The following is a 24,815-nucleotide window of genomic DNA, read 5'->3' on the forward strand; positions in this document are numbered from 1 at the left end:
TTGGGGTTTGCTTCCAGGTCAGGGCACATATCTAGGTTGCAGGTTCTGTCCCTGGCTGGGGCACATATGAAAGGCAACCAATTGATGTTTCTCACACTGATGTTTCTCTCACCCTTCCTCTCTCTAAAAAATCAATAAACATATCCTTGGGTGAGAATTAAAACACACACACACACACACACATATAAATGACAATTTACATACTTCCACGTTAGAGAGAGATTAAGTGCAGAAAATGGGCACTGGTGAGCTCATGCAGCTTTATCAGAATACAAGCAAGCACTCTGGAGTCTCAAAGGTACAAATTCAATGCCACGTAAACTACTCCTCAGCTGTGTGATTTAGGGGAGTTCCCTGGGGGGCTGAATGCCCCTCCTATTGTACCCCCAGCCAGTAGGTACTAAAGTGTTAGTTCTCTTCTTCTCCCTTATGGTTTTGAAGATCTGGAAATACAGAGCTTCAGTGACAAGAATTTTTTCTTTTACTTTTGAAATAAAAGGGAGGCATTTAGTTTCTTAATGCAGTTTCACTTGGATGAAACAGCTACTTTTTCAGCAACAGATAATTTTTTAGTTATATTAATATTACTTTTAGGAAAATGTAATTTTGTGTTACTGATATGCAGGCTGTCTTTGGAATCTTTTAAAGGAAATAAAATTGTATTTTAAAATATTAAACACACAAGAAACAAGTCAGCAATGTAATGCCCCAATGAATCCTGAAAATTTATTACTTGGGAGAATATCAGATATTGATTTTTTGTTTTACAGCTCATGATAATAATCAGAAAATATACACTAAAGTGGAATTCAAAAGAAAAGAATAATTACATATAATATACAGACTACAGATATTTTATTTGTACATAAGCAAAGCAGTACTAAAAGCATATTTATGTGTCCACAATTAGTGAACGCGCGGTGATTTTCTGCTTAAAGCTGCAGCAACTCAAATCCTCCTGGGGTCGATAAAGAAAGACAGATTGAGAAATACATTTAGGGCTATCACCGTGTCTGGTTGTAAACCTATTTTTTAATCTTTCCCTTCCCCCCATATATATATGTATATACTTTATTGCCTTTATATTTCTGCTGGTTTAATATAATTAGTATACTAAATAGTTATCTGCATTTATTTGGTTTCTAAAAATATATAAAATGCATTGGAATAGAGCTCCTGCAGCTTTCCAGCGGCCACTGTCCTGGCATCGAAAGCTCTTCTGGAAATGTAAAGCAGCAATTCTGAATAAATAGTGATTGTTCTGTCTTCTCCATACAGCTGATGGCCTTTACCCAAAACTCAACAATACTGTAGCAAAGAGTATAAACATGCAATTAAACAATGGACATAATACAAAAGTAAAACTTATGAGTGAAATTTTACACAATAAAGACTAATAAAGACAACTTAGTAGGTAGAAGGGGGATGAACACAGCATTGCTATTTACATATAAATTAAGGCCCAATTTTTCAAAGGCAATGCACACGGGAAACTGCCCATCTGCCCAGACCCTTTGCATACCTGAAATCAAGAGTTTTTACTTTTTCCGTATTATTCCCTCAATCCATTATTATAGTTCTAATTTGGAAAGACATTCACAGAAAAGGCTTTAATACAATTCCTTTTTTTCTAAGGACTGTTTTGCTCTTATTCACAAAGAAAATTTTTTTTGGGAAAATTTTCTTTTAATGCAGGTAAAATATGTATGCTCTGGAAGCAAATGCTTATTTATTCTTCTTGAACACTGTTAAAATTCACATTTCATGCCATCCTGTATTTTTACTGTGTCAGTGTTGTCTAAGCTCTAGTTTATGACTATGACTAATCTGAAGTATGAGAACTGATGGTTAGTTCAGTGATGACTGGGAGAATTGAATGGGTAACTCCTAATAATACCAACTGAAGTCTCTCACATGTAAATTCTCTGTGCATTAAGACAAAAAAAAAATGCTAACAAGCCAAAGTATCTCCTAAGAACAACAAAAGGACTCTGGCAACCCACTACAGATCATTCTGAGGGCGGCAGATACTTAAAGGGTCATGTATGTACTAATGCTATTTCAAATTATTCCTTGGTAAAAAAAACCAAAAAAACTTACCTTCTAATGTATTTAATACTTATAGAAAACTGCAATAAAAGTACTTGCAGTATAATAACAAAGAACTTGTCATCTAATTTAGTATTTAGAACCTGAATATTCCCCAGACTCAAAATTTTATATTTGGTATTTTTGTATACTATTGCCCAGCCCCCACCAAAGATGTGGCTTATACAAAGATGTATCCAAAGATGTGGCACTTAATCTATCTCATTTGTATTCGCAATGGATAAAAATGATTAGGAACAACTAAAGAATTTTTTAAGATGTCCTAGGGAGGTGGGTTTTCTTTGCACTATTTTAAAAACACACTTAGAAAATATTCCTACAGGTGTGCTTCCAGAGGTACTATAACTGATTAAAAAGCATAGCTGCTTAATACATTCATCAAATTCATGTTTTTACCTCTTCTCATCTAGGAAATATTTTTATCTGTAATTAGATTTGTAGAGATTACTTGGCAGAGATTTGTAGAGATTACTGAGAACTCAGATGAAGTTATCAGAGAGGTTGCCATGATGCAAGGCTGGGGAACCCCGGACCACTGCAAGGTGGAAGGATGCTGCCAGCCTCTCTTGAGAATTATTAGATTAATGCTGATAAGAATTTACAACAATTAATTTGGTGTTGACTCTGTGTTTCTCATGGCATGCCAAGCATCTTTACAATTTATAATTGCAAAATTTAACATACCTCTTAACATTTTTATTTAAATAGAATGTAATCAATTTATAAAAATATTTTTCTTTGTGAATAAGATCACAATTTCTCTGGATAACAATAACAAAATGACTCTTAGTATAGGATGGAACCCTTTAAAAATAAGGCATATATTGGGCATACATAAACCATTATTGTCACAAAATCTACAAATTATTTTGATTTTTTGATTCTCATAATTTTCAATCATATGTAAATATGAAAATAACTATTATAAATTGAGAGCAAATGTGTATAGATTGTGGTTATTTAGGTAAGAATCAGTTATTTCTCAAGTCATTTGCAAAACAGTATAATGGCAAGGTCAACTCAAGAACCCAAAGAAAGTAATACCTTTAGTTGAGGTCTGCCATTTAGCTGGACTAGAAAAGGCAATTCTGCATTTTACTTTCAGTTCTCTAGAAGCTTCTATATATTTTCATAGCCATCCTTAGAATTTTCCACTGGAAACCTAAATATAGCAGCATTCTCAGCATTCATTAAACCAAAAATAAGTGAAATGCATTTAAAACATCCAAAGTTGCCCTCATGCATAAGCTATAACTTACATCTTTTTATTGTTACCATGGCATTAATATACTAATCCATTGTTACTTTGTTACATGTAAGAAACTGAGAGATGTATTTTCCTCAGAATTAAAAACCAGAAATAATGTTATCAGAGGGAATGTGAAAATGGCTAAGAGGTATCTGACCACATCCATTTAGATATTACTTGTGAGTCTTAAGTTAATCACTACTCATGAGAGGGGTGCTGACTCGTTTTTGGTTTCATAAATAAAAAAATATATGTACAAATGGAGATTAATGTCCTATAAAAGTCAAGCTCAAAAATGAAAACAAACACTGAATTTCACTTTATTTCCTTGGTAAAAAGTACCTAACTCCAACCCACTTTCTCGCTCTCTAAGTGACTGGAGAAACTGCAATAGTCTACAACGTCCAGAGGAAATGATGTGCAAGTAATACCTTCCCCACGGGCGCTTACACCAGAAGACTACACAAAGGAAGTGGGCCATTTTAAAAATACATCACTTAAAGCAATCTTCCTAAAGTAGACTGACCCGGTCCTCAGATATCTCTAACTTAGATATTATGGCAACTCTGAGGATCCATAAGAGTAAAAGGATAAGGCGGGGCAGGGGCATAACATAACGTAGCAAGAACCCCCTTGCCTGTTTGAAGAGATATTCAGCATTCCCGTCTCTGTCCTACAGTGTCAGAAGCACTGCAAACCTTTTAAACGTACAAGTTACCTCACGAAAATATTTCTGTTCTGGTATGTGGTCCTTCATGTACTGAAAATATTGTAAAGAAAAAAAATATTAAACTCCAGATTAAAAAGAAATGCTGAATTACTTCAACCAACTAAGCAATGGCTAGGACAAGTCACAAAGTCAATCCAAGTGGGTTCTCTCGGAGTTCGTTGCGATGGTGGAGCACACTCGGACACTTGTAAATCAGCATTCTACGGGGGGAGCCTGGCCACATGCACACAGTCATAATCACAAGTATGTAATGTAATTCGGTCACAAGATAAGTATTAATAAAAAACAGTAAAACACTAACATTCACACATTAATTGATTACATGGAATAAATTAAACTAAGCCAGTCACATACTTCTCTTCACTCTTAAGTCACTTTTTTTTATGTATACACACAGAATAATACTTCCCTAATGCTCTCAAAAGGCTACACATAAAAATGAAGGCTTTGCATTACAGCTGCTGGATAAAAATGTCAACACTGTTCATGTGTGGAAAGAGTTTCTTTGTTCTTTAGCATCAGTGCACAGGGTATGGCTCCAAGTGGTATGCAATTTGGGACAGGAAAAGATACGGTGGCTTGTGAAATACATCTCTGTCATTGGCACAAATCAAAGAAAGAATCTGTACTGTCCTTGGTACCTTTATTGGGTCTCTCGCCCCAAGACAGATACTGTTATACATATATGCCTTCAGGATTAAAACCAGATGAGATAGGATTCTGCAGAATCCGAAGATTAGTGGGGAGTTGCCGAGATGAACCCGGCCGCTTCAGGGAGCCAGACTGGAAAGCTGCCTCTAAACAGGAAACAAAGAGTCATCAGATGTGCTCATCACCTTGAGTACTTAGCAATATGAACAATCAGAACTCTTCCTGCCACCAGGAATTAAAGAACATATAGAGGCAATTACAATCTGCTGTGGGTAGTGGGGTGACAGGCTAACTCTGCTTGCCCCTCTCAGCTGATACACCAAGTTTTCAGTGACTTGAGCAGTTACTGATCTTTTAAAGAAGGTGAGCACTTTGCTTCTCTTTCTTGGCTACTCAGACCACATTCATATACTGACTTAGAAGTGTCTTTTAAATATCAGGTCAAATTCATTAATTTTAGGAGAGGAAGAAGGGGCATTAGGAACAGAGAGAAGCTAAAACTCAAATAGGCGCCCTAACCAGTTTGGCTCAGTGGATGGAGCGTCAGCCTGCGGACTCAAGGGTCCCAGGTTCGATTCCGGTCAGGGGCATGTGCCTTGGTTGCAGGCACATACCCACTAGGGAGTGTGCAGGAAGCAGCTGATTGATGTTTCTCTCTCATTGATGTTTCTAACTCTCTATCCCTCTCCTTTCCTCTCTGTAAAAAATCAATAAAATATATTTAAAAAAAAAACAAAAAAACTCAAATAGGCTATGACTCATACATACTTCAGGAAAAGAATATCAGATCTGGTAATTTCATGCTCACTTAAGTAAATAAATAACCTAAATACTATTGATTTTCTCCAGAAACAGTAAGTACATAAAAAAAAAATTTAAAAATGGCCCAAGAGAATTAGCTTGGAATGGTTAGGATAATACATTTACTGAATGCCAAATGTTTATGCATAGTTAACAGGTGAGAATAAAGTGAAAAACAGATTTCTCCACATCTTACCCCGTTCTATGTCTATGTGTGAGGCCTCTACTTCAATGGGCTCCGCTGGCAAAACGGTCACTTTCGTCCCTGTCTGCTGGATAAACTGCTGGAGATTGACTTGCCGCAGCTCTTTCGTCAGCTGCTCCAGTTCCTGTTCTTTGTCCTAGAGAGAAGTGAGAGTGTTATTGATTGGAGGGTCAGTACGGGACACCCAACCTGGTGACAGTCCGTCTGCTGCAGGGCTGAGGTGGGATGGTTGCCGTCCCAGGAGCGCACTGAACAAGTCTGGCTTAGAGCTACAACGGGCACAGAGGTCACTTTCTGTGTGGCCTGGGCCAAAAAAAAGCAAATCAAGGACAGCCTGGACTCTTAAATGTGATGCTTTCCTCTGCTAGGAACGCACTACGTACCCGATGAAATAAGTGTGATAGGTCTATAAACTGTCATCAATGAAATACTGATGTCCACCATTCCAGTTCGTTCAGCAATCTTGCTAAGCTGTTAACAATGAAACTGCCCTATCATCCCCTTCATAACTGAATAGCCCTTTAGTCCATGACAGTCAGAGTTCTTGTTTTCTGTAAACTGCTTAAGTTCCCATGAGGTCCGTTACTGAGATTTGTAGCATAGCAGGAGGAAAGCAAGGTTCCCACAGGATTCTCACTACGGGGGTGTTTTCAAGCTCTGAAGGAGGAGTTTTGAGAAATGAAGAGCCCTAAAGAACGGAGATCGAGTCTGGACAGCTGGAAAGGTCTAAGGCCAGGAAAGCGTTCTGTGATTTAAATGGATTTTCTCTTTCTCTCCTTCTCTGCCCCCTCTGGGCTGGGGGTGCCTGAGGACTTTGGTAGGGCAGGGAAGACAGGAGGAGAGAGTGGTTGTTTACTTACTTTGAGGGTAGGAGGTACTTAGAGATGTTACTCGTTTACTAGTATTAGGTATCTTTCACTAGGTAGTGGGATTTACTAGCAATGATTGTCATAAATTAGTGTTTCCTGTAAGTAATATCAAAGGCAACACAATTTCCAAATGTGCCCTTAAGTATCCAAATGAATCCAAATAGTAAAATACTGGCACATTGGAGGTCCACCTTCTATAGAGTGAGAAATTCCTGATTTTCACAATTGGGGGGAGGGGTAGTCTTCTCTCTCACTCTATAGTTAATGACGGAGAAAGAACATCGGTTCTTCCTGGAACCTGAGCTTTCTCTGCTCTTGGACGGTTCACACTCTAACGCAGCTCCTCTAGAGCTTCAATGTGCACAGGTGCTAACTGGAGATCTTGTCATAATGTGGACTGTGAATTTCTAACAAGTGTGAGGAGCCGCATGGACCGCACCCTGAACAGCAGGCTTCCACACCAGCACTTCCACAGGAGGTACTAGACACGTGCTGTCGAGCACCTGAGATGTGGGCAAATTCCACTAAAAACAACCTTAAATTTACTTAATGCTTGTAAACAGCTTTACTGAATATTTAGTTTGGATTTAAGTAGCCATGCTATAATCAATGGTGTGTCTTGCTCACATCAACGTCCATAACATCACCACCTTGTCTTTTCAAGAACGGATATCCAAGAAACGTAAGTTGAGTGACCAGGGTAAGTGGGGCCTTGACTTGCGAGTGTCCCGACTAACAAGTTTTTCGAGATATGAGCCGTCTCTCCGCCGATTGTGTCTCACTCTTTCACAATTGATTTGACATACGAGTAATTTGAGTCACGAGCTCCATCACGGAACGAATTAAACTCGTAAGTCAAGGCCCCACTGTACATGTGAAGAAATGTAAGTGCTCTGAGACTATGACTGGAGAGGGGAAAGTCAGAGGCGGGCCTCTGAGCCCTTCTCCTCAGGAAAGCGAAGGAGAGTAACGGGAGAGGGGAGGAGGGAAGGGACTATTTTCACCCCGGGGAAAGAAGGTGGGGTTGGCAACAATGAAGAAACCACAGATAAGCAGCCAACTGGCCAGACAATCCTTCGTAAACCAATCCTTGGCAATCTCTTTTGGCTTTGGTTTCTCTAGCTCTGAAAGAAGCTAGAGATTCACTATCGCATCATTAGTGTCCATTCCAGCTGAGATTCTGTTCTCCGATATCCAATTACCTGCCGCTGCAACCGCCATAGTGGGACAGCCCCTCCCTGGAGCAAGGGTCAGTGTGGCTTCTGCTCTCTTTGGTTTCGCCTCACATCTAAGCTTTATGGTTAAGTCACAAGAATTCTAATAAAGTTATAAACTAAGGAAGGTGCCTAACTTTAAATGTAAGAGAAAATGGACGCTCATCAGAGATGTCAAACATAGATGCTTTTAAAAAGATGATCATTCTCTTTGTAAAAATGTGCTTACCTGTAAGCGTTTGGTGGCTTGTCCAAGAGATCTTTCCACAGCTTTAATACCATTTTCCAGCCTCAGGCTCTGCTGTCCTTGAATATCAATCTCCCCTTTGACCTTACCGATCTTCCCTTTAACCTCTTCTTCATTGACCTGTGCCTCCTGGACTTCCCGTTGCAATTTTTCTGCCTCAAGACCGTTTTCCATAGTCTGGATCTGGGCCAAATAGTCCTTTAATTTGCTCTCGCATTCTGTTATTTTCTGTCTTATTTCTTGAAGCTGATCCTTCAGCTGTTTTTCATTTTCCTGTTCAATCTGCAATTCATTTTCCCAAAATTCTTCCTCTTCAATTTCTACATCATTTCTTTTGATCTTTTGCTCCAGGCGGACAATTTCCTCTTCAAGGTTGGAATTATATTTTTGCTCCCAAAACTGTATTTCTATTTCATTTGATTTCAGCTCTTTCTCAATGGACTGAAGCTTCTCCGTCTGCAGGCGGATCAGCTTCTTTAGCTCGTCTGCTGTTGTTCTGCAGTTATTCAGCACTTTCTGCTTAAATTCAGTTTCTTTACCTTTTCCAAAAATGTCCATTAACCCTTTGGCACCGCCTGTAAATGTTAACGATTTCCTCTTAGGTTCTCTCCGTTTGATGGATTTGTCAACCTGAGGCCTCAGTTTGGCTAAGGGGGGCAAACTCTGCCTGTATAAAGTTCTTTCAGGAATTCGAGCCACGCTATCAGAAGTGGGCCGCTCACTGAGAGATGGCCCTGTCCGACGTAAAATAAGCTGCACGTCACTGGCGTACTGCCCCCATTTGTTTAAGGATATGATGGGATTCTCATGAGGTGCCAAATGTCTCTCAGTATCTCTCCATTTTTCTATTAGAGTGTACCTTCCAGTTCGACCTAGATTAAAAAAAAAAAAAAAAAAAGATATGAACAAACCGTCAAAATGGCACATGCGGTAGCTAAAATAAGGAAATAAATGATGCTCTTCAATAATTGTCTCTTTTTGATTAGCATCAAGGTCTAGTCCACACTGCCTCTGAAACTTTTGACTTGAAGACACTGAACTCATTAACATATGTAACAGCATCAACTGACAGGATGTGAGCTGCATATGCTCTTCAGACTTGCTGTGAAATTCAACCTAATTCTTCACACCTCAGTGAGAACCTGACACTCTTGCCCAATACCTGGTGGCTAGACCTTCCTGCCTGGGGCAGGACCTGCAGCTGAAGCCACGGAGGACACCAGGACGCCCCACTGGAAGCCCTAAGGACCTGGTCGCAGGAACCAGGTAGAACTGCAAAACCTGAATAAACCTCTACTTGGTAAATCCTCTGCATTCTCTGCGCATCGGACCTGAAGTCGGAGGCCCGCTTCTCCTCCTGAAGGGACACATGCAGCCAGCTGGACAGGTCTTTCCTGTCCCCCCACGAGGGCGGCAAACCCACGTGCACACCGCAGCGTCTCCCTGCACGCCTGCGCCAATAAAACAAATCACCTCACTAGAAACAACCCTTCAAAATAGCTTCCCATGAAAAGCGGGCCTGAAGAGAAGTCTTGTTCTGTTTTGGTAGTAATAGCTTCAAAGATTCTTCTAAAGAATTTAAAAGGCAAACAGAATAAATTCACATTTAAATAAAAAAAATACACTGAGCCTAACTAGAAATTATGGAAGATAAAAAGTTTCAGAAGACAATATCATGCCATTAGCTTGAACAGACTTCCTAAATATTTCCACTTAAGGTGAGTGGTTCAGAAGGATTATATTAATTTTGTTAAAAGTGTCCATTAGGTGATACTTGAAACTAATATAATGTTACATGTTAATTATATCTCAATAAAAAGAAGTGCCCATTAGCAGTTAACGTTATTACAAAAAAATAAACTAACCCTGCCATCTAGAAATGATAGTGCTTGCATATATAGCTATTGATTTATCATTCCTGCCTTCTTTTTTAATTTCATGAGCTTCTGAACCAACAGTAGTATTTTCTCAATTACTGTGTCATTAAATGGAAATCTGGACATGTAAATATGAACACCCATGCATGCAATTCAGAAGCAGCACATGAAGAATGATACTGCTTTAAGCATGTGCAATGTTCTTTAAGGAAACCTGAATGGTGGGTGCAGCTGAAAAGTTGGAGCTTTGGAGGCAAACTACTGGAGACTTACTTCCAGGTAAATTACCTACTGGAGGTAGCATAACTTTACTTCTGCATGAGGAGAGTAGCAGTTCCTCACAGGTTATAAGAGTCAGAGTCGCCGAAACCGGTTTGGCTCAGTGGATAGAGCGTCGGCCTGCGGACTGAGAGGTCCCAGGTTCGATTCCGGTCAAGGGCATGTACCTGGGTTGCGGGCACATCCCCAGTAGGAGATGTGCAGGAGGCAGCTGATCGATGATTCTCTCTCATCGATGTTTCTAACTCTCTATCTCCCTTCCTCTCTGTAAAAAATCAATAAAATATATTAAAAAAAAGAGTCAGAGTCAAGTGTAGTAAGCACCTACTACCACACCTGGCCCACAGTAGGTACTCAGTATGTGGTAGCCATTATTAAAGACACTAGCGCCCCTGGTACATGAATTCATGCACAGATGGGGTCCAGGTGGCCGGCCTGCCCCTCCCCGATGGGGGCCCATCAGAGGTGGGGCTGGCTGGGGGGAGGGGCCACGGGAGGGCTCCAGGGTGGAATTAGAGGGGCTGTACTGTACTAGTCGAGAGAGAGAGAGAGAGAGAGAGAGAGAGAGAGAGAGAGAGAGAGAGAGAGAGAGAGAAGGACACAGAGATCCAGTAGCAGTCATTCTGTCTCTTGTAGTTTCAGAATCGGTTCCATTTCTACCACCTAAATCTAACCTGTCAAATAGTCAAAGGTCCGAGGAGAAAGTACTCTTTCTATACTACCAGTCACATTCAACAGCTTGTATCAAAGTATGTTCTCTTTAGCTCCAGTTTGACTGGACTGCGTAGGAGCACTGCATCGGATTACCAACTTGTGTACATATGCTCATCTCGGTGGTTTCCTGAGGTAACTGCAGCTGCCCAGAAAACTCAACAATCCCGAATCCAGATTATATATATCGTGCCACCATAAAGCACATAGGCGGCCTTAAACCCAAGAAACTAGTCTTTTAAAGTTGCTTCACAATACATTTTTTAGAAACATGCAGCCAGTCTATACTCTGCTAATAGTATAACTAAATTTTACTGTTGTTAAGCCACAGAAATCCTGGGGTTTGTTACAACAGCAATTTCCCCTAATTAATAAACCCTCTATTATTTCTTATAGTAGAGATTAGGCCAAATCCTATAAAATTTTCATTTAGTGTTTAGACTGAATACCAATAACTCTCATTACAAGACATATAAATATTTAAGTGCATATCAGCATCCTGCATTTGATGCTGAGACGATCTTGGGCATGATGGAAGCAAGGAGTCACAGCCCTTGGCTGGCTGCCAGGTGAGTCATCTCTTAGATGAATTCTTAATTCAATGAAGTATTTATGATACAGAAAGAGTTGTTAAGCCTTGGGGAAATATCATAAAACATCCTCATTCAAGTTGTCAACTTTTCAAAACAGGTCTGGGCTGAGATACTGAGCAAGCAAAAATGGGGATCAGATTCTGTTAAAACTTCTTTTCAACTTGTTCATTAACAAATACACTCCTGAGTGCAAATGGATAAACTCACACCTGGGACATCTGGGCATTTTTCCTTTGAAAAGCTGTGCAGAAAATGTGGTTACCACGTAGACAAATGCAGCTTGCTATACTCCTCAAGTACCATGCCTTTTGATTTTTCTTTTGTTGGTTTGTTTTTACTACTGTCCATGGCTTGACTCAAATATCACAAAGTTATGTTTGACACTTTCTAATCCTAGTTTTCACTAAGGAAAAAAACACACACTAATATTTAATTCAAATAAATTATGTGAAACTTTTAAAAGGGGCAATTACTAAAGTAAGGTGGTTGCAAAGAATATGAAATAAAATTAAATACCTGAATTCTCCCCTCTTTAATAAATAAACTTAAGTCCATAACCTAGTATTAGTTCTAATTGCAAGAACATTTTGTTAGATGTGAAAGCCTAGGATTTCCAGCACTATTTGATATAGGAGTGTGCTATATGGTATTTAAGGCAAAACCAAAAGAAACCCTCTATCTTTGTATATGGCATTGTCAACTTCTAACAGTGCATCTGCCAAGTGCAGGTGGCACACCTGTCTCTATAAAATGTTAAACTGGCTTGTTTCAACCCTGAGCTAAATTGACATGCTTTCAATATAAACTAGAGGCTCAATGCATGAAATTCATGAATGGGTAGGGTCCCTAGGCCTGGGTGGTAATCAGGGCCGATCAGGGCCTTCGGCTGCTGGCCTGGACCTTCCTTCCCTGGCTGCCAGCCAGGGCATTCCTTCGTTCCATGCCGCCTCCTGGTGGTCAGCACATGTCATAGCGAGCGATCAAACTCCTGGTCTCCTGGAGGGGACACTTTGTGTATTAGGCTTTATATATATAGACTAGCATGACATAAAATAAACTTTTGATAAGAAGTCCAAAGAGTTGTTAAGCCTTGGAGAAATATCATAAAACATAAATAATGGATTTAAGATGCAAATATAAACTTGAACCCACGTTACTGGCTTTCCCAATATGCCTTCATCAAGTTGCCTTCATCATGTTCCAAAAGCATTTAAGACAACTAAAAAACACTCAGACAATGGGATAAAGATAAATTGGGAGCAAATGAGAAGAAAAAGTGCACAGGGTAATTGAATAAGATGGAGCCAGCAAGCATATACTTGACAACTTCATCTTTACTATATGATAAGATTTTAAAAGTATACATTACCTTTCTAGTGAAAAACCATGTTATTTAATCTGTTGCATTTTCTTTTCTAAACGTATACAGAATAAACAGTAAATAGGATTTTTCCAATGAGGGGCCTGGGAATTAGGACTCCAGGTTTTGACATCCTTCATTCCAGAAACAATTGTTTAGGATAAACAGCAGAAGGGAAGACAGTATAGACTCTAGACTCAAAATCAGTAAAATCTGGGGGGAACCAGAGAGGCAGGGTATTTACAGATTTACCTAAGCACAGGGAACAGTGATAAGTAAAGGTAAAAGTGAGCTTGTGAGATATCAGGAAAGAAAATGTACAAAACCCGTTAGAAATCAATATTTAAAACAAACAACAGGACCCATAAACCACTTTATCTTAGACACCAGGGAATTCACTTACCTATCGCTTGAGCTAAGGCTATTACAACCTCCTGGCAAGTTGTGACTTCAGTGACCCCACAAACAATCCTCTGAACTCCATCCACCCAAACTTTAAGTTCCATGGTGCACCAGCCGGTCACCCAAGGGCCCTGAGACTGGTCATCAATAGCGTCAGGTCATGTCTGGCTATGGAAACACGGAGAAGGCAGTCCGTGCAGTCAGCTAAAAAGAGGAAAACACATTTTTAATAGAATGAATCTTGGGCTTTCTTCTGGTACGCAAATATTACACAAAACAGATTTTAATATATGATGATCCTACCATCAATGACCACGTGCTCCCTTATTTTACAGAACTGAATTCAGCCACACGAATGCAACTGAAGCCACCTGTCATGACACTGTTTCACATTACTGCTATTTTCATAATTATAATTTTAATCATAAGGCCACACTCTCTATTGGGTAAATAAATCTTATTTACTTGACGAAGTCCTATTGCTCAACATACAAGCTGTTTCCTTTTTAAAAAAAATTGTTTCATTAGAATCATTTCTGAGGTTAAAAGAGAAATAAAAAAAAGCTTTTGTCGTTTTAGGAATCACACATAATGGAACCAGTTCTACAGCCTTGGCAGCACTTGCAGAGGTGTGTGCACAATGCCATGGCATTCCTTGTTCCGGGTGCCCCTTGCCTTCCTCTCGTCCCCGAGGGACTGAGTGCCGTCTTCACAAAGCACAGCACACGGCTCCGGTGCACAGAGAATATTAAAGGAAAAGAACTCCTCTGATGGCTGACAACTTCCCCATATATGTCCTTTTCTCATTTACTTAATTAGGGTTTGACAAGTTTCTGAAATTATAAGTTATTCTAATAATATAAACCATAACCTTTTGTTACACTTGCCATTTCCCAGTTATTTTGTTGTTGTTGTTTAGCTGCACTGCATGTTAAGCAGAAATTTTTACATTCTCCTACAGTCAAGCCGAATGCCTTGATTTCTTCTATTTGAGTGTCATTATGAGCCTGCTAAAGATCAATTAAATACACACACTTCTTTTTCCTGTGGGTACTGAAAATCTCAACTCTTCCTGCATTAAATCTTTAATCAACTATGATTTATTTGTCCATTGTCCTGTGATTGTCCAATTTTTCTGTGGTTTTAAAAAACAGTTAAAGTTTATGAGGTGTAATACACGCTGACTTAATTAGAAAGAACATGAAGTTGAGGTTTACAACAGCATTGGTGTTTCGAGATTAATGCCTTATTAAAAAGCTTATTTTAGAAACCCTAAAAATGTTTCTTGTAAAGTAGTATTTACTACAAACAGTAACTTAGTTATGCACATTCTCTAACAGGACCTAAGACAGTTCTAGGCCACCTGGCCACCTGGGCAGATGAGTCAGAATACATGTGAGTTGAAGGAGAATAAACCTAACAATCCCTACTTTCTCTAGGGAAGTTACAAAAATAGTTCTTGTCATCCCGAAAACAAGAGGAAGGACCGGCCGAATGTTAATTTCCCAGCACGTGCTTTAGCGCGCTCTGCAGTGCCAGGGCGGTTTCATAAACCCCTATGCAACCAGAGAACGGGGCATCGCCCAGGACAAGCTGATTCCCGTGACTGCGCTCCTCAGTTATGAAGCCCTGTGAGCTGTTAAGAGTTTCTGGGGAAAAAGGGTTCTGAAAGCAAAGAACTGTAAGAAACACAGTAAATAAAGTCTTGAAATCTCCTTTAATGGGCTGGTGTGCACTCTACACTTCAAGTAAGAGGTTTATATGCTACTGTCCCCAATCCATTTAGAGAACATTTAAAGAAAGGAAACAGAGAAGAGTTAGGACTTAAAATTTGTTTCCTTCTCTGCTAGACACTCCCTACTAGAATTAGAATATGAATTATTCTGTCTTGGAATAAAATTAAGATTTAAAAAATGGCCAAACAATATATAAATATATATACATATATATAGTGTTAAATTAATATATTAAATTTAAGTTATTTGATTAAAATAAATAAACGAGCTGAATTTAAAAAGAAAAACTCAGTTGCATTAAAATCTATTGAATACCTAGTCTCTTATCATTAAAAAAATTTAAACTTGGGAAACCTAACAAGACAGACAGCAGATCTCATTAAAAGTCCATCTCCCCACAAAGAAACCTGTCATTTCAAGGAAACTTATGAAGCACATTTTTAGTTTCTAGAAAGGTTTTAGTACACCACCACCTATTTTCCTATCTAAATTACCACAGTTTCACCTTGAGCTTTTAATCATTAAGTGCATACAAATGAACATAAAACACATGTCCATCTGTTAACTATGACAGAGTATAGTGATGTGGGAAAACACTGAGCACAAATAACACTGCCCACGTTAATATAAACGTGCAGGGTGTTTAACCACTGGATCAGAGACTTCCTGCCGCGGGCCATCACCGAGAAGACCTGAGTCTGTGTTTTTGTTTTAACACCACTAATATAATACAACCTTGAATCGTTAAGGAGGGTAGGAAAAATGCCTTCATGGATCAGATCAATGACCCACATGGCCCCACATTTTATTTCTAGAAGGGCCGCTGGTTTTAGTGAATGGCTCCTGTCACGTTTGGGGCTGTACTGACAACGATGCCTAGCTTCCCTGGAGCCATGAGAGTCATTTGAAGAATCTATCTTCCCAGCAGAGGACTCTAGAACTCTCCTCCGTTCTTTCTTTCAGATCCTCCAAAGCCCAACTCCGAAAGCTCTGCTCCCAGCCCCAGAACTGGACAGGAGGGGGAAGTCCTACATTGTAGGTGCGTGTGATGGGCAGGTCATCATTGGAACTAAAGACTCAGGAAGCAAACAGGCTTTGGAACCTCAGTTGGAATTTGCAATAGTTTTTTTTCCATGGAAACAGTGATGCAGGTAGAAGTAAGGTTCTACTGGTGAGGGTATTAATATAAGGAATATGTGTTTTCATTATGAAGTTTCTATATTCAAAGCACTATCATTTTAATAATTTTGATAATAAAGAACTAAGTTTGTTAAGTAACATGCTACTGCTGAACAAGTGTTCTTTAACTAACAACCATTTACTATCTTAAAAGCCTATTGGGATTAAGCATCTGAATTTATGGAAACATTTCCCTAAGATTAGTGCAATTACATTCAATCCTCATTATTCATGGTTTCTGTATTCGTGAAATCATCCACTAAGGTTTTTTGTTGCTGTTAATCCTCACCTGAAGTTATTTTCCCATTATTTTTAGAGAGAGTGAAAGGGAGGGGAGAGACACAGAGAGAGAAACATGGATGTGAGAGAGTTATGTTGATTGGCTGCCTACCACATGAGCCCCGCGCAGGGCTGGGGATTGAGCCTGCAACCAAGGTACGTGCCCTTTATCGGAATCGAACCTGGTACTCTTCAGTATTCAGGCCGACATTCCATCTACTGAACCAAACCAGCTAGGGCACTAAAATTTATTTTTAACGCCCAAACAAACACTTGTGGCATGTTTTAGTCATTTACAGACATGTACACAGCAGTGAACAATTTGAGTTCCCAGCTGAGGCTGGACAAGTCACTGCTCTGCCTTCTTGTTTCTGCTTTCATACTGTCAACAAGTGTCCTTGTCAAAGTCTATTTAGTGTTATGTTCTTGCATTTTTGTGGGTTATTTCACTGATTAAAATGCCCCCAAGCATGGTGATAAAGTACTATCTAGTGTTCCTAAATGCAAGAAAGCTGCGATGTGCCTAGATAAGTGTTGTTCTGGCACAAGTTATAGTGCTGCTAGCTGTGAGGCCCAGTGCACGGATTCGTGCACCAGTGGGGTCCCTCAGCCTAGCTTGTGCCCTCTTGCAATCCGGAACCCTTCAGGGAATGTCAGACTGTCAGTTTTGACCTGATCTCTGGGCCTCTGGCCTGTAGGGATCAGGCCAAAGCCAGCAGTCCGACATCCCCCAAGGGATGTAGTAGTGTGCAAAGGGACAGGAGGCTGGGCTGGGCACCGCTCCCACTCATCCCGGCCCCGCTGCGCCTGCTGCCACGCCGCTGCTTGGTAGCACTGCTGTGGAGGCGGGAGAGTCTCACGCCACAGCAGCTGCGCACGCCAACTGTGAGCCGGGCTTCTGGCACCCATCCGTCAGCTGAGCGGTGTTCTCCTTGTGGGAGCACACTGACCACCAGGGGGCAGCTCCTGCATTGAGTGTCTGCCCCCTGGTGGTCAATGTGCATCAAGGTCAAATTGTTAACCAGTTGACCAGTCGCTTAGGGTTTATATATATAGACTAGAGGCCCACTGCATGAAATTCATGTACGGGTAGGGTCCCTAGGCCTGGGCAGTAATCAGGGCTGATCGGGGCCTTCTGGCTGCCAGCCAGGACTTTCCTTCCAGCTGCTGGCCGGGACCTCCCTTCCCCAGCTGTCAGCTGGGGCTTTCCCTTGTTCCACGCCACCTCCTGGTGGTCAGGGCACGTCATAGTGAGTGATCAAACTCCTGGTCTCCCGGTTGAACTCCCGAGGGGACATTTTGCATATTAGGCACACCATATATATATATATGGTGTCTTTAAACAGAAAACGATGTAAAACAAGGTGATATACTGATCACTTGACAAAACTGTAGTGACCAAAGGCCCTGGTGAATAACAAGAGTTGACTGCATGCTTTTACATAGTTTCACTTCCTTTGATGGTAAACATCAAGCTACTGTGTAAATTCCATTATTTCCTGGACACTAGACACAAGCATACTGACAAATAGCTTATTACCAATTTTAACATTTCCTTCATTGCTAGTTTTGCTCAAGATCTAAGGTTATTGCATACCATAGCATTCTTTGTAAAACCAGTATACAGATAAACTGAGTTATAATAAAGTCCTCACAATCAGAGTAGCTACTTTAACCCGGGTCCAATGTTATTTTTGGAATTCAAACAGTCTGGTCCAAATTAATTGACAGGATTGAATGTTGAACTTTTTAATGTTCTTATTGCTCGACGTTGGACCTGCTCCTAGCGCCTGATCTGTCGAGTCAGCCTCGAGGTTGGACCGAAAAGGGTTAATTAAATGAAATGCTGATGCTAGCCACTAGTTGTTGTTTTTTGTTCGTTTGTTTGTTTTTTGGCAACACAGAGAGAAATTCAGCACAATGAACACAGTATATTCTGAATAGTAGTTATTAGAATTACTAATAATCAGGTACCAAAACTTTTCTCATACCCAGAGTGTTAACCAACAGGTCATAAAACATTATCAAAACCTTTTAGTAATAAAGCACTTTGCTAGGATGGTACTTATTTATGAACTAACAATTTGGATAAATTCTGACCAGTCAATTATCACTCTGAGCAAAAATACAAACTTAATATGCAATAATTATAATTTTAAAAGCAGGTTCTTTACAATTACCTGTATCAGAAAACAAAGATATGTTTCCAATAACTAGGGCTAGTCTCAAAAGTAAGGTCAGCTTCAAAATAATTCCTTTTACCAGTCTAATATACTAACTGACACCACCAAAAAGTCATTTCTTTCCTCTTCTGACCCCTCCCCACCCCTGCTGCCCATAGTAACTATGTGTAAAATCATTCTAATACCTCATGGTAACAGAAGAATATGTTTATTAGATTGACTTCTTTTTTTTTTTATATCTAGCTCACAGAACACTAATGAAGTAAGTGTTTTGTTTCAGTATTTAAGCCTAAAGCATCATACCTTGGAATGAGTGGCCAGAGAAGAAGGCATGGAGAGGTCAGAGAGCCCATGGGTAGTAGGTATGAAGGGATGTCACAAAAATGATGGGAAGGAACAAGTAGACACACACAATTCAGTCTAGATCAAGGCCTCCGATGGCCCTCATAGCCCTTATGTAAGCCAATTCCTGATGGTTGCAATCTCTCTAGTGGTAGTACCCAGGTCAACTTTAACAGGAAGGCCACATTCCACCACACAATGCCACTAATCTTGAGTGGCACATGCATTTTCTCTTTTTACTTCCTTTCTATATTCTTCTTGCCATATTATTCTTCTCAAGACACAAGCCTACCAACACTAAAAAATACATTTTTTTCTACTTGGTTCTAAGGAAGCTGTGGATTCCTCACACCTACAGATGTCAGAGAGGGATGGGCATATGAAAGGCCTACCTTCAGGCATGTAAAGGTCATTCATTGCAAAGAGCATCAGAGCTAGCAACCCACTGGCCATGAACTAGTACCATCATTTCACTGAACACAGAAGTCTGAGGCCTGGCCAGATTGTATCATTGGATCAAAGTCACGTGGATAGATGCTAGCAGAGCCAACCTTTGGAATACCATAATATTAACTTAGATCATTCTGAAATCTGAAATTAAATGACTAAGCTTTACATATATTGAAATAAATCCAGTGCCCAGGACAGACGTTATTGAAGGAGTTGCTCTTGTAAAGAACTCTAGTTAAAACAGACCATAAAATGGGGGTTACCACTGACAGAAGAACATTAGCATAAAAAACCTATATGTGGTCTGTTCTTGCTAATTTTCTTAAATGTTTATGGTAGGTGGAACAGCCGGGGACCTTGCAACTTAATTTTATTGGCACAAAAATCTCTTAAGAAACATAAAAATAATAGACCACTGGGTTCCACTTCTTGCTAGAGTACTATAAAAAGCCATCTGTTTTGCAATTACATCTTCTGTTAGGTCCCAGCCTACTTTTTGGCCCTTCAGAAATAGTTGAAAGCATGTGTGTACTGGCAAGTTCTGTGATGCTTTAACTCCTGGTAAAGCTCCCAGATCTGGGACAAGAGACCATACTTCCAAAATCTTAACGTGAAAAATCCTGAACTCTGGCATCGATTATATTGTGATTTCTGCTACATGTGCTATTTTGTGCTCTCTTTCAGAATAGGCAGGAAACTGGCAATAAGCAGATAATGTTATAACGTGCTTCTATTGAAAAAAAAACATCAGTATAGGTGATATTTAAAAGATAGATTTAAGTAGAAATACATTTGTGATCTTTCTCCTTAAGCAGATATACTTCGCTACCTTCATTGTAAACCAACACTTCAAAGGAAAACATGTCCTTGTTTTTACTGAATCTAGCCAGTAAAAATAGTAAATAGCTAACACCTACTGAACTCTTACTATGTGATAGATGCAAAGGTAACTGTTATATACACATATATGGTATTTTACGTAATCCTTTCTATACCCATCTGTAGCTCTATGTGACATTAGTTATTGAGCTAAATGAGGAAACGGAGGTATAGAGAAATCAGTAACTTGTCCAATATTACTCAGCCAGCAGGAGGCAGATCCAAATGTGATAATGCTCAGAACCACTAAAAAGCTACTTATCCTATATAATAAAAGGCCAGGGACCATAAGCGTAATGACCGAAACGACCACACGACCAGTCACCATGAGGTGCATTGACCACCTCTCGGTCCCTCCCCTCCTCCACCTCCTTACACCCTTCCGCCCCCATCCGCAGGCGAACAGGGAACCATGGGGAAGCGGGTGGGTGGCGGCGGGGTGGGGCGGGACTGGGACTGGCAAGCGGGAGGAACAGCTGACCTCTTGGTCCCTCCCCGCAGCCCATAGGCTCCGATGGATCAGCGATGGTGGATGGGGGAACCAGGATGGCTGGTAGGCCGTTGGGATCCCCAGCTCATCCCCAGCTGCTCGGGGGCTCTAGCCGGTGGGAAATTGGGTGCTGGCGACTTCACCTCCATGTGCGTGCACCAGGCCGGCCGCTGATGGAACGTGCTGCCCACTGGGGGCCGCTCATGCAGGTGCCACGCCACCGCCGCTGCTGCGGCTTACGGCACTGACTGAAGCTGCAGGGCGCGCCTGTGACCTACCCGCCCCGACGGCGGAGGTGGCCTTTGGCCTGGCGACTGGTGAACGGGCAGAAGATGGCCCTGATCGCAGGCTAGGCGTAGGGACCCTACCCGCAAGATTTTGTGTGCTGGGCCTCTAGTTTATAAGATAAATTATTGGTCAAGTCTGCAAGGACATTTGGAATCACCAATCCTGGCTCAGGAGAGAAAGTATTCAAGCAGATGTGACCATGGGATCTATAAATTCCAATACTATTAAGCTAGATAATATTTTTGACCTAACTGTTGCCACAGAACTGGGATGTAGCAAAGAGCAGATATTCAATAATCAAATCTGACTTAATAAGGCATCCCTGGCCCTTGAGGTTTCTGCTGGAATAGAGCTGGGATCTGAGGCAATATCACCAGCCCACCAGTGTCAATGTCCTTTCTACTACAACAGGCTGTCTGCAAGGCAGGATCCTTTCTTCTCCAAACCTGAGTGTATGTGGGCTTCTTCATTAGTGAAATTATGTTCAATATCTTAGACACCATTCCGGTATAATGAATCGGTTTCCTGATTTTAGTATTTATGGTATTCTGCAATGAAACCCACCATTTTACTTAATAGAGGATAAAAAGAAATGTATTTTTCATCTGTGAAGTCAAAATCACCATCGGCTTCTCATTCATAATATCATAAATATCGAGCCCATCAATTCTGACACACAATTTTTATAGTTACAATTATGTGTGTAAACATTTCAAAAAAACATTTTTTCAACCTGTAGCCACAATAGTGACTTCAAATAGCCAAACTTTATATATCAAAACATGTTCCTTAGCAGGTATATAGTTCTAAGCTAAATTAATAGGTAAACATTTCAAATCCAAAATAGAATATTTAGGGGAGGAAATTGTAATAAAATAAATATATTACCAAAGGAAAATTTTAGCTTCTTGGGTGAAAGGGGTTACCAGACTATAAAACGTGTACTAACTTTAATTTTAAGATTTAATTAATGCAGTAAATAAAGTAGAACAGTTTAAATGCTTTTTAAAAAGATTTCATTACTAAATTTATTCAGTGGATAAAGTACTAAATGCTTTAAGAGTATGAGAGCCAGAGATTATATTTGTCAAAACTAAAGAAAGATGCCTAATTCCTAAGAATCTCTGTTAAACTGGAATATTTCAATTCAAAGAAAACCGGTGGCTCTCTCTATGGAGCACACCCTCTTCTTTCCAAAGAGCATGCTTTCCCCACCCCACAGCGGCCCAAACCTCTCCTTGCCTTCATCTCTCAAGGCCTCTCTCTCATTCTCTCCCTCCCTCCCTCTCCTTTTGCTGTAACTTGTTTCCTGAGCCCGCCCATTTCTTCTAAGGTTCACTTCTACCTCTCTGACTTTCTAAATAAATTTTCAAAAAAAATTTAAAAAGTATCTATTCAAACAACTTGGAAAGGTAGTTTCCTCTTACCTTGAAATAATAATTTTGCTTTAGAATATTCTACTTATTTTCCTGAAGAAAATCTAATTAAGTATTTAAATCCCTAGATGATATGCAAAAATAGGTGCATCTTTTGGTGATATTTTGAAGTAACAGGGCCCAGCCAGTATGGCTCAGTGGTTGAATGTTTACCTATAAACCAGGAGGTCATGCTTTGAGTCCTGGTTGTGGGCTTGATCCCCAATGGGGGGCATGCAGGAGGCAGTCGATCAATGATTCTCTCTCATCATTGATGCTTCTATCTCTTTCTTCCTCTCTGAAATCAATAAAGATATATTTAAAATTCCTTGAAAAGTTATAGGTATTTTCCAAAATGTTAATAGAGAGGTTAATTATTCAGTGTAAAAAACAAATAATGCTATTGTTCCAAATTGCCACACTATTCCTCACCCTATCATTAGTGGTCACTCTCTTTAGATACTGTGTGTGCTCTGCATTTAGTTGGGGACGTGTGAGCTTCAAATAACTTAGGAAGCACTGCACTGGTTAGTGGGCCTTCGGTATTACTGAAGAAGATAGATGCTAAGTTTGAGATGTGTACTGTGAAATTTCAGGCAAAAGACCAGATGTTTATTGTAAATATTGTCAGTGGTGCTGACTAAAGTGATACTCTACTTGACAGTATCCTATTTATAGAACTGTGCTTAGGCCTATTCCCTGCCCTTTACAGAAACCACAGCACCAGGAGAAGATGGCTGTGACCTGTCAATCAGCAGTCAGATTGAATGAGGAAAGCTACACACCTAACCCAGAGCACATGAATAAATATAAAAGGCTCCACTACAGGGTACTGCTACTGAAGCAATTAACCGTTTAAAAATCCCAATACACTTTCCAGATCAAACTGCTTGCTTAAGGGGAAGACACCCTATTGTTTGTTATGTTTAAATAAATTTATTTGCACTTCATTAGCATATCTGATTAAGTCCTACATTTTCAGAGTAGAGAGCAAAGCTCAAGTACTGATAATCTAGTGATAATCCTGGCCAAAGGTTATCTGCAGAAGTACCAACCCATGGAATGAAATGGGTAAAGAACACGGCCACGAATTCCTCCAGGGGCCACTGAAACCTGCCTCTTGCTCCCTCCTCAGCGAGAAGAAAAGCAGCAGCCAGGTAATAAGTCACTATTTAGGTAGTGCCTAGGGATAACACTGGGATAGTGTACATGTCTAGGGTAAAATTGGACTTTCAAAGAAATGTTTTAATTGAAGCATAACATTCAATTTAAGTGTGATGAATGTCAAACACACCCATCTAATCATCTCCAAGATTAAGAAGAACCCCTCTCCGAGTCCCAACCCTGCCCCTGAAAGGCAACCATCATTCTGACTCTATCATCATAGTCTAGTTACGCCTGTTTCTGAATTCTGTATGAATGGATGACAGCTTTCGAAGTGGTGCCTGGTTTCTCTGGTGTAACAGTATGTTTGCTGAGCTTCGTGGCTGCTCGTGTGCACAGTGGTTCGTTCTTTCTCACTGCAGTAGAGTTGTCCATTTTATAAAGATACCACAACTTGTTCACCACCTACTGGTTTGGGACATTCAGGTTGTTCCTAGTTAAGGGCTATTACCAATAATCCTGCTTTGAACACTTATAGCTGAGTGCAACTCCTTCATCCTGCACCTGCCTGCTAACTGATCCAGTCCCCTCCCTGTCTTCCCATCCTGCCTCTCTCCTCCCGTGTATCCATTTTTATCTGTTGTTGCTAGAGAAAATCTTTCTTAAATATAGATTTGACTCCACATTCCCGCTCAGAATCCTATAATGGCTCCCCACTGCCTCCAGGATAAAATCCAAACTCTTCACAGGTCATGGAGGGATGTATGACCTCTTCATCACCTTGCAACTGTTGCGGTCGCCCTGAACAATGCCAGAGATTTCAGGTCTTTATGTATCACCCTCGCCAGCATCTCTGTGCTGCTTATGCTGCTCCCCTCCTTGGAAAAGGCTTCTGGTTCTTGCACATCCTTCAAACTCACTCAGCCTCCTCTAGGCAACCTTCCCCCGTCTCTTGGCCTCTCTTCTGACCTGGAGGGGCCCCTCTCCCCTGGGCTTCCAAAGCACGGTGTTTTTGTTTTATCTCAAAGTACTTATCTGCCTAACCCCTCTGACTCCCATACTACTGCTGGAAGCCCTGGCACAGTGGCTGACATGTCACACCGTATGTGTTTGCCGAGTAGCACAGGTGCTAACTGCACAGGACAGAAACTGACAGTTTGCATTCAACTGGGG

At 40.5% G+C, this 24,815-nt stretch overlaps 1 protein-coding gene across 2 annotated transcripts in view; it reads right to left on the minus strand.

Annotated features, from left to right (window-relative positions):
• Positions 1–2,849: 2,849 nt before the first annotated feature.
• The window catches only part of RASSF8 (Ras association domain family member 8), a 66,674-nt gene continuing 44,708 nt past the window's right edge, over positions 2,850–24,815 (minus strand). The window contains exons 3-6 of one of the 2 annotated variants that reach the window (XM_081084918.1): positions 13,299–13,501; positions 8,058–8,947; positions 5,737–5,881; positions 2,850–4,885 (exon numbers count right to left, since the gene is read on the minus strand). In XM_081084918.1, the coding sequence (XP_080941044.1) occupies positions 4,764–4,885; positions 5,737–5,881; positions 8,058–8,947; positions 13,299–13,401 (1,260 nt within the window). In that variant the 5' untranslated portion in view covers positions 13,402–13,501 and the 3' untranslated portion in view covers positions 2,850–4,763. Of the gene's footprint in view, positions 4,886–5,736; positions 5,882–8,057; positions 9,620–13,298; positions 13,502–24,815 lie in introns of those variants that run through there. The other variant, XM_081084917.1, reaches the window with a different exon arrangement.

This window comes from Myotis nattereri (assembly GCF_964212035.1).
Source record: "Myotis nattereri genome assembly, chromosome: 2".
Lineage (NCBI taxonomy): Eukaryota > Metazoa > Chordata > Mammalia > Chiroptera > Vespertilionidae > Myotis > Myotis nattereri.